The sequence below is a fragment of the Diadema antillarum genome, unplaced genomic scaffold (assembly GCF_040938485.1).
Source record: "Diadema antillarum isolate AM-2024a unplaced genomic scaffold, OU_Dant_1.0 scf00000102, whole genome shotgun sequence".
Lineage (NCBI taxonomy): Eukaryota > Metazoa > Echinodermata > Echinoidea > Diadematoida > Diadematidae > Diadema > Diadema antillarum.
This window is the reverse complement of record NW_027270991.1, coordinates 456,184-472,125: the sequence shown is the minus strand read 5'-3', so window position 1 is coordinate 472,125 and position 15,942 is coordinate 456,184. Positions and strand designations below refer to the sequence as shown.

Here is a 15,942-nt window from a genome sequence, read left to right as displayed (position 1 = left end):
GTTTCGACGGGAACAATCTGTGGGCAGAACTTTCGGGGAATCTCATTTGCGTTTTTGGTAATTTTCCCTGAATGTTTTTGTTTTTTGCCCTGCGGAGGAGGAAATGTGTGTGTGCGTGAGGGGGGGGGGGTGAGGGGCAACAAGACAACTGTTGGACTTCAACGGGTGCAAATAATCCCTCGAAACTCAAGTTCTATAATAAAAGCAAGTAGTAGCGGGAATGATCCCTACCAATGGACCGGATCGCAGGGCACATATACCAGGTACTACAAAAATGTATTATCAAATTTCTGGGAAGGGTGGTCATTTAGAAGACAGGACAATTAACGAAAGAATGAGAAGACTTTTCTTTTAATTTCTTCAATAAAAATGTGCAAAATCGTATTATGAGGGGAAAAAAAATAAAACCCCTCAGACCCGTGGATATCCACGGGTGCTGCTAGTTATTGCATGATTAATAAGACATGAGAGCACTTTGAGGCGAGTACGTCTCATAGTGTTAGTTATATGAAAGGTACTTTAACCTGAAACACGAACTAAGACAAGGAAATTCAGGGAAACTTTTGAGGTACCAAAACTATATATTATCTTTAAGCTCAGATTCTAAAAGAGCAGACTCTAAGCTTTAAAATGAGATATAACTCAATTCAAACGGACTCTCCTAACCTATCAAAACGTTGGAAAGAAAGCACATGCACACACTCAGGAAAAGTGTGAACTGAGAAAAGAGGCTCTGAAGTGAAGAGTCTATTCAAGCACTTAATCTTTTCCAAGCCACGCTATAGCTGTGCAATGAATGGGAAAAAACACCAGGGTGTTAACCACCGGAGCGATAACAATGAAGGGATTATCAGATTAAGCTTAAATTAGGCATGCTTTATGAACACATTTTGTCCATGATTAATGACAACTTTCAAAGCAGTAGCATTACACTTTCAAAAGTTATCAGAGTTGAAAGTGAAGAGTATGTACAGGATTGTTAAGAAATAAAAAGAGGACTCTATAAGAATATCTAATCACACTGTTTCACTTATAAAGTGTTTGAGAAAAACTGCTAAAAACACAATTTCCTGTTTGTTTGATGATCCCATACATAAACATTATGTAGAAGAAGACTTGCTCTTTCAGAAAATATGAAAAACTCAAGATTGGCTAGGTTGACGCATTTGACCTATCCTCAGTCCTCACACAAATTCACTGCGTGCGAACTTTTTGTTCGTTTTGTGATGCACGGTCACATATACGTTAACATATTTTATATATACATATTTATATCTACAATTAATGGATAACTTAAAATAATCTAATAAACTTTTAGGAATCATATTGTTAAAACACAAATAAATAAATATTGCACACTGATAATTTTGTAAATAACTTGAAACCTCAAAAGTTTCAATTGGTAAAATATTGGAGTAGTATGGGCATAATAATCACTGTGATTTATCGAACGAATAAGTTTCTTTTGAAGCAATGATATTCTATTTACATTTGACATACTGGAATTGGCCCATATTACCAAACAATAGTTCAAATGCGGAAGAATTAAGGTATTATACAATGTAATCAAAATATTTTTAGGTAAGAATTTCAATCTGGTAAGAACTCTAAAATTTTTTGCTAATTTGTTGCAGATGACTCGAGTGTGCTCGAGTCATACTCGAGGTATCACATTGGACATAAACCAAGTACAATACCCTTGATCCTGATGCTGATGCTACAAGGGCAGAAAAGAAATCATCTGTCATGCCATGTATATTCTGAGAAAAAGGATCTACATGTACAGTATCATTGATCCACATATATAATTATTGTGAACTGAGTCGAGTTACGTAGTCATTACCGACAGCAATGTCGTCAAAACATACAAAATCTAACATTTCTTTTCTGTCATTGTCTCGCGTCGTCTCTACGATAATACAATGAATAACAAACAAATACAATAAGATACCCTTGCTCTCGATGCTGATGTCTTGAGGGCGAGAAAGAAATCGTCTGCTATCTTGGCTGCCCGTAGCTCAAGAGTCTGAAGGTTTGGCATGGTGCAGATACCCTTAGCGTAGGCCTCTGATGCCGCAGGCGATATACCAGGCCCTCCAGCGTGGCGCATTAAGTCCAGCTATATATACGTATATAGTAGGAGGGTGAAATTAACGGAAAATTGTATTAAAAAAACACACACACAGTTGTGATTGAATGATTGACTGCTTTTCTCCTGAAGTAAGTCAAATACCACGAAATCCCCTATACAAATCGTATGGTAAGTCACGTATTTGTTTCAGGCAGGTGTGCAGTATCGTATGAGGATATACATGTAAATGTGACCCTGCACCACAAAGCCAAGAAAAAGTCGGCAGACATGAATTTTTAGTTAAGGGCAGATTCTTATAGAACTAACTTTAAGCTTTCAAATGATGTATAACTCAATTCAAATGGACTTCCCTAACCTATCCAAATACTGGCAAGAAAGCACACACTCTGGAAAAGTGTGAACCGTGGAAGGAGGCTCTGAAGTACAGGGTCTATTAAAGCGCTTAATCTTTCACCAAGCCGCGCCAGCTCTGCGATGAAAGGGACAAAACACAGGTCAACCACCGAGCAACAACATGAAGGAATTGTCAGATTAGGCTGAAATTGCGCATGTTCTATTAACACATTCTGTCCATGATTAACGCCAATTTTCGAAGCAGTATATAGCATCTTCCTTTCAAAAGTTATTAGACTTGAAAGTGAAGGGTGTGCCAAGGATTTCAACAAATGAAAAGGGGTCTCTATTAAAGACATACGTACCTGATCATTTTACTCTCCCCCAAAAGGGTAGAAGAACAATTGTTGAAAGCACACTTTCCCATTCATGTTGTGATCCAAAACTATAGAATAATGAAGAACGATTGCTCTCTTAGGAAATATGAAAAAAAAACACAGATTGACTTAGTTGACCCATTTCACCTCTTTTGGGTCCTCACGAAAAAGCAAGGGGTGCGACTTTTTATTTGTTTTGTGATGCAAGGTCATACTATATATATATATATATATATATATATATATACATATACATAAATATATAATAATGCTTATGCTGACACCTTCGAGCTTGAGAGTCTGAATGTTTGACATGGTATGAGGTGAGTTTGGAGTAAGCCTTGACTGCACGAGACCGGGATCTTTGATATAACTCGACGTTTTTATACCCCTCCCTCTCATTCACACATACAGGGTATACTATGCGATAATGATCCCGGCTGAATTCAGATTCTGAATGTTTGGTATATTTCACTTACAGGTGCTTTTGACACAGGTGTGGGCCGCACCAAGATGTATAATATAGATCCTGTAATGAGGACTTTTTGATTGTAGCTAAGGAGCGAAATAGGGATGGTGTGAAACACAGATGAAAACATCCATCACTTCAGTAAGTACATAAGATGTTATTGCCTCAATAAAGTCTTACATCGAATTGAGGACATAAATATTTACTAAATTTGTGTGCAAAAAGAATATTTCTTCCATTAAACATTGGTCAGAGTAGTATTAATCAACTAGGGAGTGACATCTATAGGTACAGAAAAAGGGCAGTTAATTTTGTTTCATCCCTGTTCATGGGATGTATGACACTTACGACATTGTCGACTAATTTAGAGTAAGGGGCGTCATGAGTGTGTGTGTTTTTTTTAAGGGGGGGGGGGGTGCGTTTTGACACAAACGAAACCTGCAAGATTTTTTATTCATTGGTTCCTTTATCATCATGTACAGCTGTACATGCACACTCTGCATATTATACATGTATCCATACATTGCCGGTGGCACATATTCATAAGCAAAAGTTATTTCTAAAGTATTTTTCTACATTGCCTTTACAATGTACACATATATTGGGTTGTAAAATTGTGCGATCTGGTGCACACCTGATAGAGTATTATCATACTTAAAGACATATGGGATACCAATTGTCATGGGAAATTTACACTTACTTTACGTATGGAACTGAAAATTAACCACGGTTGAATCAGGGAGGTGTGAGAGAGCCTCCCTGGTTGAATTAAAGACACACGGTGACACACACACACAGTCACACCAGGGAGGCGTGAGAGTCTCACACCTCCCTGGTCACACAAACACAAACACACCAACACACACAAATACTGGAGGGAGATTTAAGGGAATTTTATTTTTGAACGAACATGTGCAACGAAGAAACAAAACAAAACACAGCAATATGACTTTTTTTTTAACCACGTTCTGGGGACAAAATAGAATACATGTACTCTAATGCAAAGGGCACCTATATCATGCACATACTGCCCTTGTAGATTGACTAACAAGCAATTAATGATAATAGATTTTACATTATGTAATAATATGCCCTATATACATTTTTAATATTATTGATGATATCAGTGTGTGCCTAAAATCACCCATACATACGCCCACACACACATTACTTAACCCTTAAAAGGCCGGGGGGGGGGGGGGGTGAATCAACCCCCCTCGACATTTTTCGCGACTACTCCGCCGCGCGAAATTTTTTGACCGCGCCGTTCACTGACTTTTACTTTCAAGTCTCGCGCATCTTTTGACACCATTTTCGCGAAAATCGTGCATACCGTTACAACGCTGCATAATGTTTTATACATGCCTGTCAGACCGAAAATGGCTCAAAAACCTGATTTTGTGTGTAAAGTCTATGCAAATGGAGTTTTCTCTTCTTATTCATAAAGATATGATTATTTTCACTTTCATAGGCAGAAACTAATTAATTTTAGTATGATTATGCTTGAAATAGGTTTTTTCATAAATTTTGTGGAAAAAAATGATAAAACAAAAGGTCGAAAAAACAAGGAAATACATAAGAAATTCATAAACAATAGAATACATAAGAAATTGATGTTGATACCAATTTTTTTTTTCAAATTCAGTGTTAGGAATGCTACAAAGAATGTTTTCACCAAAAATTAGGATTCTAGGAGCTTTAATTTCTGATATAGAGCAAAATGTATGATTTTATGCATATATTAGCATAATTAATTATTATGACAACAATTTCCATTTCTTGTTGCGTAGCTTGGTAGGTTACACCACAGGTAATTCACGTGCCAAATTTCATGGCGATTGCGCGATCGACAGCCGAGATCTCGGGGGGGGGTTGAATCAACCCCTCCCCGGCCACAGAACACCCAAAAAAGCCCGGCCTGGTTAGGGTTAATATAGATTATGTCCCGAAATCACTGCCTCTCTTATTCTTTTTAACCAAATTTAATGGACAACACCATGAAATGTACTGTTCTGTTTTACTTTCCCTTAGAAATACTATTTGGATTCATATTCATTTGTTTTCATGATCAACAGATTATAATACTCAAATAACACATAATCCTATATTGATATAGATTTCACATTTTCATTAGGAAATTGTGTAATGTATTGCGGTTGATCAGAAGCACAAAAAGCCGTTTAGAAATAGTCATTTCAAGCAAATCTCAATGAATTTGATTGGTATATTCCCAGACACAGAGTATAATTGGCTGCTAATCGGTATCTTGATTTTTGGTGAATATGAGGGATCGCTCTTTAAAGGTTATTTCTTCTACTAATTTTTGTCACAATAATCAATAATCAATAAAGAATCTTTCATTTTAACACATTTTTAGCACGTTTAGCATATGACTTTCTCTGCATAATCCATATTCCAGCGGGTATTTTCAGATTTAAAATTCAACACTTCTGGTGAATTTCGAAAGAAGGGGGGGGGGGGTCCTATAAAAAAGGGAAAAAGGTAACTACTTGACTAACTTGAAGCTTGATTAACATCTGCTAATGATTAACGCCAACTTTCAAAGCAGTAGCACTATCATTTCAAAAGATATGAGAGTTGAAAGTGAAGCGTATGGACAGTGTCTTTCAGAAATGAAAAGCGGACTCCAAAAGACACACCTAATCACACTATTCTATCAGAAATGTTTGACAAAAACTGCTTAAACACAGTTTCCCTTTGGATTTATGATCCCAATCTTTTGTATATGCAGAAGAGAGACCTGCTCTTTCAGAAAATATCGAAAACGCAAGATTGGCTGGGTTGACCCATTTCACCTACTTTCAGTCCTCACACACAAAAAAAGAGCGTGCTATTTTGTTTTTGTTTTAGTGATGCACGCGCGGTCACTGTTATAACAAATTAAATCTCAATGTGTTAAGGCTTTTATCATTGAAACTCTTCGTTTGTACTAGACTATTTTTTTTTAATTACAGTCAACATTATCATGCTTGGTGTTGTTTTTAATACTACTATTGAAAACAAATATCAGCTCTTTGGTCCACTCTCCGTATTATCCTGGAGAAAAAAAAATAATACATTGTAAGATACCCTTGCTCCTGATGCTGATTCGGCGAGAGCGATGTAGAAATCATCTGTGATGCTGACTTCCTCTAGCTCAAGATTCGTAAGGTTTGGCATTGTGCAGACACTCTTGGCGTAGGCTTCTGATGCAGCAGCCGATATATCAGGTCCTTCATAGTGTTTGAGTGATTCCAGCTGTGCGGTACAGAAAGAGCGTGATCTATATGAAATACTACGGGAAGACGATAGTGGGAAGATAATATCTCATTGTTTTTATCCCTCCTTCCCTCACACACACACACACACACACACCCACACACACACACACACGCACACACCCTGACACAAACACGTTCACAAAGAGTACATATTATAGAAAAGGATCCCGACCGATTGGCGTGGAGACTTCTAACAATTTTCATTCTAAAGACATCATGCAACATTGTGGTCACATAACTAAGTTTGAAGAAAACAACAACCTACACCACAAGTAAAAATCCATGAATTTAGATTCTTAATGCTTGGCATGTAACAGACGCCTTTTTACACAAACCTTGGCGGCACCAAAAGGTAGATTATGAAATGAAGACTAACGGTTTGTAGATGTAAAGCGAAAGGGATGGGAAATGGGAATGATGTAAATCACAGATGAAAACACTAATTAGGTAAGATGACATTGCCTCAATAAACTCTTCCATTTAATTTTTGCAAATAAAATCTTCACTAAGTTTCGGTAAAAAAAAATAATCCTACTGAACAAACCACTCTGATCCACATTGGTCAGAGTAAAGTACATGTATCATCTAAGGAGTGACGACTACAGGTATACAGGAAAGGCGGTTATTTGTGTCCGATGGGATGTATGAAACTATGACATCATCGACTAATCGATTTTCATAAGGACTTACCACCATCGTCATTGTTTTGGATAGAATTGATGTGACATTTTCAGTGGTAATAACGTAGCATTGGCACGTAATAACAATACCCAAGTGGTTGATTTATTGTGCTATGATATCTACCGGATATTGAGAGACTATGCCAGTATATTATCGAACGAATCGATGTTCGTATGAGTTCACCTGAAGGAACCGTTGCTTTGTAATGATACCTTAGCATGTTACGACTTTAATAATGTTATTGAAATTCTTAGTTTCTTTTTGAACGACTTGTTAGAATATTTGTGTTTTAATTACAATCAACCATTTCATCCATTCTGCATTTTTATTACTATGGAAAACAAATATCTGCTCTTTGGTCCACTCTGCGTATCACCCTGGAGAAAAGAAAAGAAAAAGATGTATGCATTGTTAGATACCCTTGCTCCTGATGCTGATTCGAGGAGAGCGAGGTAGAAATCGTCTGTGACGTCGACATCTACTAGCTCCAGATTCGTAAGGTTTGGCATGGTACAGACACTCTTAGCGTAGGCCTCTGATGCAGCAGCCGAAATGTCAGGTCCTTTATAGTGTTTGAGTGATTCCAGCTGTGCAGAACAAGAGGAGGGTAAGAAATGATATGAAATACTATGGGAAGTCCATACAGTGGGAAGATAATACCCCAAAGTTTTCATTCCTTATCCCCCTCCCACACACACAAACACGAACAACGCACAAGCACACAAACAAAGAGTACATACTATGGAATAAGGATCCCGACAGATTGGCATGGTGACTTTCAACACTGTTCATTCTAAAGACATCATGTAGCATTGTGGACACATAACTGTAAGTTAGAAGAAAACAACAAACTAAACCACGAGTAAAAATTCATGAATTTAGATTCTTAATGCTTGGCATTAACAGGCGCCTTTTTACACAAACCTTGGCGGCACCAAGAGGTATATCATGAAATGAAGACTAACGGTTTGTAGATGTAAAGCTAAGGGATGGGAATTATGTAAAACTCAAATGAAAACACCTATTACTTCAGTAAGTAGATAAGATGGGTGCCAGTCACGAAACCGACACCCACGAGTCATACAGCCCACAAGTTATACAGCTCACAAGTCATACAGCCCACGAGTCATACAGCTCATAAGTCATACAGCCCACCAGTTATACAGCCCACGATTTCGACACTGAGTAAAGCCCACGAGTTCGACATCAAGTAAAATAAGCCCAGGAGTTATACGGCTCATGAGTTCGACATTACGCACATAAGGTTCATGAGACCGACACTAAGCAAACAAAGCCCACGAGACCGACACTAGCAATGTTACACTTAAAAGGCCCAAGATAGAGACCGACGCTACGCGTGCAAGGCTCACGAGACCGACATTACGCATTTAAGAGGTTCACGAGACCGACACTATTAAAGTGAAAACTAAGTTTCGGTAAGTGCTGGAGAACCCGTCTAGCACCATTTCATTTTTACTTGCAATATATCGAAAGAGTCCACTAAGAAACTTACCTGGCTGACGCGGTTTGTCGGAATGATGAGTCGATTTGGAGTATTTTGAGAAAAATAATGATAGTAGGAAAACCGACTTTTATTCCAGAAGGCTCCAGACTAACTCGGTCTCGGGAAAAATTCGACCCTACTTCAGACAATTCACACGCAGTAAGTGATCGCCACATTCTACTGGCCACTGCAAAGTACCAAATGAGGCCTAACTGAATGGACAGGAAAGTGCGTGCTAACGTACTAGTAATCCTGTACAAAACACTTGAAACAAAAATGACAGCGCGCGGTCCTCAGTTGCTGAGACGCGCGGTCGTTGGAGTTTTTGTTGTTGTTTATCAACGGCCTTTGATTGATAGGCGCACACTAATTTTGCTTGCGCGCAAAAGAGGTTTTTGATGCGTGCGTTGTAGCAACTCGGACCATTACTGCGAGTAGCCAGAACACGAAGCGCTAGTATACTAATGATGCACAGGATAGAGTGTGTTAGTGAAGGTGTGGCGCGCTCGAGAGTATTGACAATGGTGCGACATGCACGAGGCGCAGCCGAGTGCATGTTTGCAACCGTTGTCAATACTCGAGAGTGAGCCGCACCTTCACTAACGCCACGAAATAATCCTGTGCATCATTAGTTTTATAAAATGGGTCGAAAACTAACAGCATTATTCACGTACCTTTGTGGGTCAATACCAGTCAGCTACATGTAGCACTCGCTCAAAAGTCAAGATGTCCGAAGATGTTCGTCCCAAACATTTACGCACGTCGCACTCGGAAATCCCGCACACTGTCTGTACTGTACGTACGTATAAGAGTATACGTACGCCACGTACTGTTATGCACAAGAAAGGCCGCTGGCTGTTGTGGCAGCCCGCGGCCCGAACTAGAAGTTGTTAACAGGATTGACAGCGCGTATAGTAGCGCGTGACGCACTTGTAACAACTGATTGAGTGCGCACTGCTAGTGTAAAACATTGTGACGTACGCCAGGCCAGGGAGGTGGAAGAGAGACTCTTCTTAGTGCTTACTTGAAGAAAATAATGCACGCACACGTGACTCATTTCAGCGCTTCCAATTGGCTACATTCTTGAACCCATTTTATAATTTATACCAGTGCCGTATATTAAGAGAGTCTGGCCAACTCGGTTTTTGGCTTATGTGTTTTGAAGCCTGTGATTGGTCAAAAGCTGGTCCCGTGATCTACAGGCGCCATGTTGTTACCAAAGTCAATCACGCGGGCGCGAGCAAAGCTCATACGCAGTGCCCATTGTTCATTACGCGCAGCTACGCGCTAATTTTGTTTGCCTTTGGGAAATCCCCAATATCAGTCACGGTGCAGTGGGGATAATGAATTGTCATTGCCGTTGTCTACTTTATTGAAGTAGAAGGTATATAATATATCATTTTAAAGTTATTTTGATATGTTTCTGCGAAAAACTGAAGATTTGTCATGCCTAAATTCCTGCCCAGCATGGCGTTGCTTGAACCACCTGACTCATGTGTAATGATGCACCGCTTTCCGACAGATCCAAAACGAAGGAAAAAAAAAAAAAAAAGGTGAGAAATCAGTGTGCGACGGGAAAACTGTATGATATGTTTTCTTTGGATTCCTCACGGTGTCTTTCAGACTATCCAAGTTTTGATTTACATTTGTATGCCACCGCCATAACGTACGAAGTGTAGCCTGAGGCATCTGTTTTGGTCGTCCGTCCGTCCTTCTGTCTGTCCTTCATTCCGTAATCATTTTTTGGACACCGTTTGTAATGAAACTGTTTGACATAAGATGCATATGTGTGAGTGGACGAAGTTTTGTCTTTAGCTTATAAACTTTTGTGTGAAAGTGAAAGGTCAAAATCATGTACATAATGGTTAAATTCTTAAAACAATATTACTATTTCCCACATATCTACATGCAATTTTTGAAGGTGAGTACATGTATTTCCAGACAAAACTTACTGCGGCGACTATGATTCTCTTGTGATTTATTTATTCATTTATTGGGGGGGGGGGGGGTAGGGGTGGGGTCATGGGAGGGGGCCAAAGGTCAAGGATCAATGTCAGGTAAAATGTTAAAATTCTAGTATCTATTGTTAGGATATTATTACCCAGTTCCTCCGTACCTTAGAGATTACCCAATGCAAAAACTTAAAGACACTCAGTCGTGGCGAGTGGTTTGTGCGGCACGGAGACGAACACAACACGCTGCCTCCCCCATTCTGTATCAAATGTAGTGACCCCCGAATGAGAATAGCGCTGGCTCAATGGGTCAGCGAAAATACGGTAGGCTACAAGAAAGCTCCCTGTGCCCATCTCCTAACCCAAAATGGCTGTCCCAGCGAGCCACGAGAGCTTCCGAATGGACGCACACTCTCAGTGCGCATGCGCATGAAGAGAGGCCAAAAGAGCCACGCGTCTTCTGGCCTCTCTCCTCCGATCACCGCAGCTCGCGGTGACAATATTTGTGTATGATGCGTACACACACACGCACACACACACACACACACACACACACGCCGCAGCGTCTTCTGGCCTTTCTCCTCCAATCACCGCAGCTCGCGGTGACAATGTTTGTGTATGATGCGTACACACACACGCACACACACACACTTGTCTCAGTGGTAGCATTGCGCAATTGCATGCACAAACTTCGGTCGTTCGGAGTTTACGTACCATTAGGGATGGCGATCGGTTGCCTTTAAAACCAAACATGGTATTCGCATGCCATCATTACTACACAGTTACGCGTATATTTATAGGGAAAGATTTTGGCCATGATGGTCAGAGGTCAAGTGAAAATAGTCAAATGACAAGATTTTCCACATATTTTTAAAATAACCACTCAAGGTATTGCCATGAAGTATAGATAGGTCAACTGACGAGTAAAAAATGCTCAAATTCCTTAATACTTGCTCTCTTAAACAATAAAAGTCATCCATTCACACTTAGTTCAAGGAAAGTAAACACTCGACGTATTATATCTTATGACAAACATGCCATTTTTTCTGTCAATTATATGAAACTGACATGTAACATTGTCAAGACGTACTCTACCGTATGTACCAAAAAAAAAATTACAACGGGACTCTCCGCATTGATATCTTTAAAAATAGTCAATCAATCTAAATACAAATTCATGGTATGAAACTATAACTCATTGCCCACATTATTTACAGAAAACTCCATTCGATTTGCTTCAGTGGTCAAAGGAAAATTAGGGGTTTTGTACAAGATGTCAGAAATCTCTTCCCTCCAAGTTCTGTATATTGTATTCTCACACAAGAGCATCGTAAGAATCAGACTCATGACATGCTTTACAACAATCCACTTTTCTCTGTGACCGCTTTACCAAATTGAGAGCTAAGATATTGTATTTCAAGACTCTGAAGTAGCATTTAAACAGTTTAATCCTATTGGGTGTTATCAATGCGAAAATCTGATTGTAATTTTTTTTTTTTTTTTTTTTTTTTTGGGGGGGGGGGGGGGGACATACTGTACACCTGCTAAGAGAACAATGTAATATGGATGAGGTATACGCCGGTAGCCACTTGGACAATTTTATTTGTTTTTAAACTATATCTATATTAAATGATCCTGAACGTGTAGTTTATATTTGGTACGGATGTCGCTGAGGATATCCCTAATCATCATATGTTATCCAGGTATTTGTGCTTTCGTTCAATTACAGGTCTTTTTAAAAACTATTTCTAAACAATTTGAGATCATTTTACATACCTTTAAGGTATATGAAATGATCTCAAATAATAAGCACTTGCCGATGATGTTTCATGTTGTACATTGTACATAGGCGTGTTCCTTTTGGATTACCTAGAAGGCCTTCATGTCTGTTTCATACATAACTATATGGTACTAAATAGGATGGTAATTGAGGGTTATTTACGTGCTAAACAGTAATAAGTTAATAACTGTGGAATTCGTCTATTGCCTGTGCACTGCTAGAATTGTAAATTTATTTATCATGTTGTACAATATTCTTGTTCCCTGGACAGCTTGCTAATACAATATAGCATACAGTCTAGTGAAAGTGTATGACACGGCATACTGTGAATTCTTCTTTTATTTTTACAGCAAAAAAAAAACAAAAATATTTACATTCAAGAATTATGTCCTTTAGACAGCTTCCCTATACCTGGGTGCTTGTGTCTGCAATGGTCTATTCAAATGTGTAAAATGATTGACGATTGTTGGCTTTGTTCAACATGGATGGAATGAAAGAGTGTCCTTCCCCCAATCTACACCCTTTCTCTCTCTGTGTCTCTCCCTCTCTCTCTATAATAAAAAAAAAAGTCAAGCAATACAGTGCCTTGCGCCTTTGGGACGCCTGCGCGTAACGCTAACCCCCAAGCGCACACGCTAAAACCTTAAGCGCACTGTACGCTGGGTAACGACATGGCGTCGAATTTATGAGTTGGCCAGACTCTCTTAATATACGGCACTGGTTTATACAGGCGGCTCCCATTAGAGGGACAACCATTACAACTCATCCCGCCGTCAAAGCGAAGCCGAGTTATCCCCGAGTCCGAGTTTAACCTGACCCCGTTCGGGTAAGTTCTGAGACTGAACCTTTTTGGTTAATATTTCGCATTTTCGTCGTTACCCATCGAATATCTTGTAATAACATCGTTATCCTGCACATTTCCTAAGCATACGTTCACATTTGGGAGCGAAATTTGACAACTTTTGCAGGCCTGCCAGAACTTTGTTTGGGCTTTAAAGAAGGCCCACGAGACCGACACAGTGCCGTATATAAAGAGAGTCTGGCCAACTCGGTTTTTGGCTTACATGTTTTGAAGCCTGTGATTGGTCAAAAGCTGGTCCCGTGATCTACAGGCGCCATGTCGTTACTGAAGTGCGCTCATACGCAATGCCCATTGTTAACTGCCCCTTATTTGGCTTGGTTATTTTGTTACGTCTGAGCGTACACGCTAATCCTGTGACGCGTAATACGCGCGGTAACGACATGGCGTCGAAATTAGCAGTTGGCCAGACTCTCTTAAAGGGGCATAGTCCCGGTAGTGTAGATGGCGCTGTTGATGATACTGCCGAAGATTACCGAAGTAGAGCTGTCATCAAGAGTAAAGTGCGTAGGTGTTGCTAAGTAACGTTGCCTTTGTTGTCTTCTCTGCGCATTGCGCAGTCTGTAGTAATGCCAGGGTGCGTGCATATGTGCTTCTTATTATGACATCACAAAAGAAGTTTGCTAAAGCTGTCATCCCCCTCAGCCGAATCATGAGCCGAAGTGTGATCGGACCACTGACTACAGAGAATCGGACTTCTTTGGACTCGGGAAAGTGGGCCAAAGCGTAAGCGCCAAAAGAAGTCGATAGCGTAGGTCTCTATAGGAAACTTGCGCCGTGCGCCCGCGTACGCATTTGACTAAAACACGGAGACCATGCACCTTTAATATACGGCACTGGACCGACAGGATGAACAGCGCCACCTATAGACCAATAATTTGTATAGGGTGTCCTGATAATGGCATAAGAAGATAGAGAGATGGAAAAGAAGAGTTGCCCCACTCCCTGAAATGATCAGGATCTTTAATTGTGTTTGCGTGGGTGTGTGTTGTGAAAATATAAACAAAATTCAGTAAAAGTGTGCAACAGATCTTTCCATAATAAACCTGCGAGGGTGTTGATTTAGTATTAATAAAAAAAAATAACGTAATCATCTATTAACGTAGCGTTAGGGATTAGGTAAAAACAAGATGCATCCTGAAAACAGTATTGCATTTCAAAAAAAAATGTACTGTTTGGAGGAGAATAACACAAGCCACAAGTCGAGGAGAATCCCTGCTTTATAAAACGTTTTAATCAGTTGAATTACATTATAGTTACAGAGATAATTAAAAATAGATATTACCGCAAAACGTCTAAGCAGGAGGGTAGGATATTTTACAGCCTAAGTAACTAGTAAATCGAGAAAGAGAAGGGGTAAAAAGTACATCCTTTCCATCTTCTAGCTAAAAACTGGGAAAGCATATTGAAAATAGCACAATGGCATTATCAAAGCTCTAAAATCAATCCATACATCGTTCTTGTCATCTTTTATTAATTCATTTGTGTTTTTTTTCTTCTTTTTTTTGGAGGGGGCATGCAGAATACAATTCCATTCTTCTAATTGATAACAATATCACTCACTGACAGACCTCCACCATAGAAGTATGTAGAAGTACATATCTGATGTCGTTCATAATTATGTAGATGGTTACCATCTTGCACTTGATAGCGTGACAAAATTGCACCCGCCAGTATATTATTTTCCCGTTCATGGAACACCCTGTACAGGTAATTGATATGTAGATTTTTTTTTCTATTTTCCTCATCTGAGGTACTTTATTTTTCCACATATCTTCGCATATTTACAATCACATTATCTGCAAGTATCCAAAAGGCATTCAACATAATCATTATGACAGGAAAAAAAATAATTGAAGGGTACATCAATGGTACCAACCAAAATAATTGCGTATTCTTCTTAATCCAATATCATCGAATCTCGTTTGGTTGCACTTCAAACTGATATAAAATCTTAATTCCGCTTTCAAATCTTCTATTAAATGATGTACATTGAACAAACATTTCTTTCTTTCATTGCGTTCTCTGACATAACTCCTGTAGACAATGAATTGGGCATAATTCAAAAAAAGGTTTACTAATTTCATCTTTTTGTTACCTATATCATATCCGAGAATAATGACTTTTTCATTGATATATATTACAAGATCGAAAATATTTCGAATTAAAACCGAAACCACTCTCCAATACATTTTGATTTTTTTGCATTTCAGCAAAAAATGACAAGTGGTTTCTTTACAATTACATACAGTACACAAATTATCATTCAAAATTTCCCATTTAAACAAATTGTCTTTACTGGGCAGTATTCGATGAAAAAGCTTAAAATTAAATTGCTTTATTCTGTTATCATTAATCTGATGAAACTTATATTGCAATACCTTTTTCCAATCAAAATCACAGGGTAAATTCAAATGACCTTGCCAGAGGTATAAACATGAAGGTTCTTGTTTTTTCTTATGCAAAAATAATCTATAATAATGTTTAGCTGACGTTTTCTGTACACTGATTTTATCACCTGTTGACAACTCAATAGCATCAAATTCTTCTGTGTGCAGCAGTACAGGAGTCTGTATATTATTACGTAACTTGTCTAACCAAAACCTGGGGAATG

General features: G+C 39.0%; 1 protein-coding gene across 1 annotated transcript in view; it reads right to left on the bottom strand.

The window, feature by feature from the left end:
- Positions 1-15,942, bottom strand: part of LOC139718921 (uncharacterized) — a 50,571-nt gene that overhangs the window by 16,452 nt on the left and 18,177 nt on the right. The window contains exons 8-10 of the mRNA XM_071630372.1: positions 7,653-7,820; positions 6,362-6,529; positions 1,952-2,119 (exon numbers count right to left, since the gene is read on the bottom strand). Coding sequence (XP_071486473.1) covers positions 1,952-2,119; positions 6,362-6,529; positions 7,653-7,820 — 504 coding nt within the window. The remainder of the gene's footprint in view (positions 1-1,951; positions 2,120-6,361; positions 6,530-7,652; positions 7,821-15,942) is intronic.